General features: G+C 30.3%; 1 protein-coding gene across 1 annotated transcript in view; it reads left to right on the forward strand.

Moving 5' to 3' along the window:
* The window catches only part of LOC136842561 (kin of IRRE-like protein 1), a 511,591-nt gene that overhangs the window by 232,595 nt on the left and 273,996 nt on the right, over window positions 1-5,000 (forward strand). The window contains exon 2 of the mRNA XM_067110025.1: window positions 1,657-1,783. Coding sequence (XP_066966126.1) covers window positions 1,657-1,783 — 127 coding nt within the window. The remainder of the gene's footprint in view (window positions 1-1,656; window positions 1,784-5,000) is intronic.

A 5,000-nucleotide genomic window follows, 5' to 3' on the forward strand; every position in this document is an offset into this window, starting at 1 on the left:
AAAGTCCTTTTCGACACGTTCCAAACACAAGTGTGCGGATTGAATTATAAATATTAAAAAAATTACGTTACACTGAAATTGGTCAGTTCTGTTACTCATGGCAATCAGAACAAGCCTTAGCATTCAGTCTGGAATCTGTTATAGTTACAAACGGATGAGTGACTTGATAGCCTATGTTTTATATCAACAGACGTTCATAGGAAATTTCTTTTGAGTAATGCAATGGAAAAAAGCGTCTTACGATAAGACCGTTTGATTTAATAGCTTTGCGTTATATTTTCATTAAAACAGTGTTCCATGATAATAAACTACGAGTATATGCAGTAAGTTCACGTTACAAAGACTTGAACATAAAAAGAAACCCAATTATGCACATCTATTAGGATCCCAGGGAAGAAATGTAACTAAATTGTTTTTAAATCAGCTATCAATGTAAACGTTACAAAATTTTAAATACTAAATTTTCTTCCACATAATTACTGCAGGGTATTAGAAGTAAATTGACGTCACAAAGTATTGTTTATTGTGGAGTAAACTTCTACGCTTTTACACACACTTATTACGTAGATGTGTCACTGCTGTGTAATATGCAGCATAAATAATGCTTAAGGGAATATGAAGGGGAAACTAGATATTTTTTGAGATATTAAGAAAATCTTACCGCTTCTATTTCGCGCTGCAGTCTTTAGCAAATATAATTTAAATGTTAAGAAAAGATAATATTTCTTTTTTTCTACGCAGGTTCATCTAAATTATATATATATATATATTGTATTTCAATTTATATATATATATATATATATATATATATATATATATATATATATATATATATATATATATATATATATATATATATATATATATATATATATATATATATAGCATATGTTACATATATGATGCAGAATTACACATATATATATATATATATATATATATATATATATATATATATATATATATATATATATATATATATATATATATATATATATATATATATATATATATATATATATATATATATATATATGTGTGTGTGTGTGTGTGTGTGTGTATATATATATACTATATATATATATATATATATATATATATATATATATATATATATATATATATATATATATATATATATATATATATATATATATATATATATTATAATATATATATTTAGTAACTGAAAGACAACTACATCTAATTTAGTTGAACCCATGCAGAAAAAATAAATGGTATCTAAACTTTAACATTTAAATTATATTTGCTAAAGACTGCAGTGCGAAATAGAAGCGGTAAGATTTTCTTAATATTCAAAATACACGAAAAATAGCTGTCACACACACACACACACACATATATATATATATATATATATATATATATATATATATATATATATATATATATATATATATATATATATATATATATATATATATATATATATATATATATATATATATATATATATATATATATGTGTGTGTGTGTGTGTGTGTGTGTGTGTGTGTGTGTGTGTGTGTGTGTGTTTGTGTGTGTGTGTGCATTTGCAATTTTTTCTTCGTATGTGTTTGTGGAAAGGGAAAAATTTGAAAGAAAAGCAATTGAACGAAAGCCATAAATAAAACCCCTTTTTTATTTTTTCCACAGTTTGGGAGGTGATAGGAGTTGCCGGCCGCACTAGTGATCTTCCATGCTACCTCAATCCTCGAACTTCGGGCGACAGACCTAAACTTATATTATGGTACAAAGGAGATATTAAAACGCCAATAATCAGGTAAGCTTTCATAGGTTTGTTATTAATGTTGTTAAGGTTATTATTACAGTTGCTTTACCGTTAACCTACCTTCGCTTACATTGTTATTATCGACAATTGCCTGGAGTATATTTTGGAAAACATTGGATTGATAGTCTTCAAGTAAACCTTAAATATCTCGAAATAGATATATAAAATAATCATGTAGTCTGGCTTCATTATGAAGGTACTCTTGAAGTCCTAACTGCGAGCAGTAGAAAATTAGTCAGTGGTAGGATCTTGGCATTACCTCATTAAAAACAGAATAGTAGAGAAAAAGAAAAACATTTCTTGAAAAACCCAGAACTCGTGACGAATTGAATTTGCGTCTAATGTTTATGAGACGGAAATTCAATTAGTCTAATTACTTGAAAAGTTATTGTTTCCCAAGTGTGCTTTCTTTGGATTTTAAATATTTTCCCGTTATCATTATTTCTGGGTTAATCGGAATCCTCATTAACGATGTTTTACATTCCACAAAGGAATGCGTTGGGTGTGGAAGCATAAATTTTTCTGAAGATTCCACAAGCGAATCATCTAAAGTAACAGACGACCTTGACTTTGGTAGAGTTCCAATGTGTCATGTTCAGCCACGCCTACGTTATTTTGCCGTGATCTATACAACCCTGAACAAATGAAGATTTATAGCGCAATTTCACTTTTCTTTTCTTCATTATTCCTGTTTGTTTCCGAGTTTATTTAGCTGCCCACGCACACACACGCATATATTCTATATATATATATATATATATATATATATATATATATATATATATATATATATATATATATATATATATATATATATATATATATATATATATATATATATATATATATATATATATACATACATACATACATATACATATATATTCTCCAGAAGCATTCTTCCCTTTACCACAACTATGCTTCCGTGTGCAGAAATGTTCACAACAGCTGTTTTATACAGAATGTTTACAAGGAAAGCTCATTTACAACATATCACCCCATATACTGTACATAAGCCCCGTCACTCCATGTCTTCTAACCCTTCAGCACGGCCTGTGCTAACCCATTCCTGCACAGATCAGCAATTTCTATTATCGAAAGATCTACAGTGGTACACAGTGCTTCATCATTCTGGCTAACGCTCACTGTTAAGACTTTAGTTAACATTCTTCTCTTGCAAATGCTTTAATCGTCTAAAACTTCTCGCTAGTATCACCAACTAACACAATACTAGTATGATTTGTATCCCTCAAAACTCCACCCAAATCTCAGTGGATTTAATGACAACTATTACCAAGTCACTTCTTCCGTTTACTCTTTTGCATCATCTGCAGTTGTTTTATATATATATATATATATATATATATATATATATATATATATATATATATATATATATATATATATATATATATATATATATAAAATATATAAAAGCTTTTAATACACTTACCATTACACTTGTATAACTATCAAAACCTATGTCGAAAGTTTTATCTGTCGTTCTTTATAAAGCGAGGAACTATCATATATATCCTATGCCATATTTAGTGATATTGTACCCCCACCACCACATCAGTTCTTATTATCATATATCCCTTTATTGAAAAATACAGTTATTAATCATGTCTGTTCTTCGGTTACCTTTCTATTGCATTTGTATAATCCAGAAAGACATGAATTCTTACCCCAGTCAATTATCGCAGCGTATAAGGTCGTGTTTCTAAGATTCGTCTGATTGTTACCTTATTCCTTGAATTCACTTACATATACGAGTAGCACAATTTTCTTACTCTCGCTTCAAGTACTTGTCCGAATTAAATATCAAAATTTTTTATCTCTTACTTTGACCTTGCCCGCCCTTATCCATCCTCCTGCGCACCACATGTACACTATCTAGAATTCAGCCATGCAACTGCAATTTGCACAATTTCCATCTCGCATTTTTCTTCCATCAGACTCGTCATTTCATTATTCTGTCGCGCGCTTCTGATGATCCTTGGCCCGCGCCACTATTCCAATATGATTCCCAGCTGACCCATTAACTCCATCCTTGAATGTGCAGGCACCTCATAAACTCTCGCCACTTCAGAGTCAAAGAAACATTTCCTTTGGCTGTCACATTCTCTTTTTCATTCCAACAGGATATGCTGCTGTCATTATAATTACTTTGCTACAACGCTCAATTTCCCCACACATAGATCACTGAGTTGAATGTGTCTAGTCTTTCTGGCCTTCCTACAGCCTTCATTTGCTTGGCCCTATTTCAGTTTGATGTTACAAATTTTATAGTCTAATAACATTTCTCATCCAATCATATATTAGTTCTCTTTTATACCTACCATATTATCTCAGATTCAAAACAACACGAATGATTTATTGTAGTTTTATTCTCCGAATAGTAGAATGAATACCATTACCCTACTGAAAGAGGATAATTAATCGTTAATAGTTATTTCCGCCTAAGAAGTGTGTAATACCACCCACCTACGTCAAATATAAATTACATAACAAAAGGAAACTATACACCTAACAATTTTCATTTAATAATACACCTGCCAATTATAAGAAATAGCATTTAATTGCAGGTGTGGTCATTTCAAGAAATTTCAACTAGATGTTAGGCTCGACAAAATGGGAACCTACCGGTTACGTGACTAATTTCACTCCCCTTCATAATAGCTAAGTGGTTTTGAGACTATGCCTATACGTCTGATTATGTGGACTACATACAGTGCCTTATGGCCCTAAGTTTTTATAACACTGGAATTTCTTTTGCGTACTCACATCTGAACGTTGTAATGGAGAAAAACAGAATTGTACACACAGACATATCTAATCACACACACACACACACTCGGGGGAAGGGGTCTGTGGGTGTATATATTTTTTTACTTTTTATACATCATTATTTTTACTCATCAGTATTTGACTACAAAGACAATAATATCATATCAACCTAACTTGGGGAATAACTTACAATAAAATGAAATTATATTTGATGGGTTCATATACCCAGGCCAGGATTCGAATCAGTTATAATGTACAAATGGCACTGATTTAGATATTCATCCATCAAAATAGCATTAAGCTTCTTTACACTATTCTGTATACAATCTTGTCAACGACAGGTTACAGTAGATTATAAATACACTAACCTTTATCAAAATAGCTGAGAGGAAAGTTAGCAACACGTGACTAGGTATAA

This window comes from Macrobrachium rosenbergii, chromosome 2, assembly GCF_040412425.1.
Source record: "Macrobrachium rosenbergii isolate ZJJX-2024 chromosome 2, ASM4041242v1, whole genome shotgun sequence".
NCBI lineage: Eukaryota > Metazoa > Arthropoda > Malacostraca > Decapoda > Palaemonidae > Macrobrachium > Macrobrachium rosenbergii.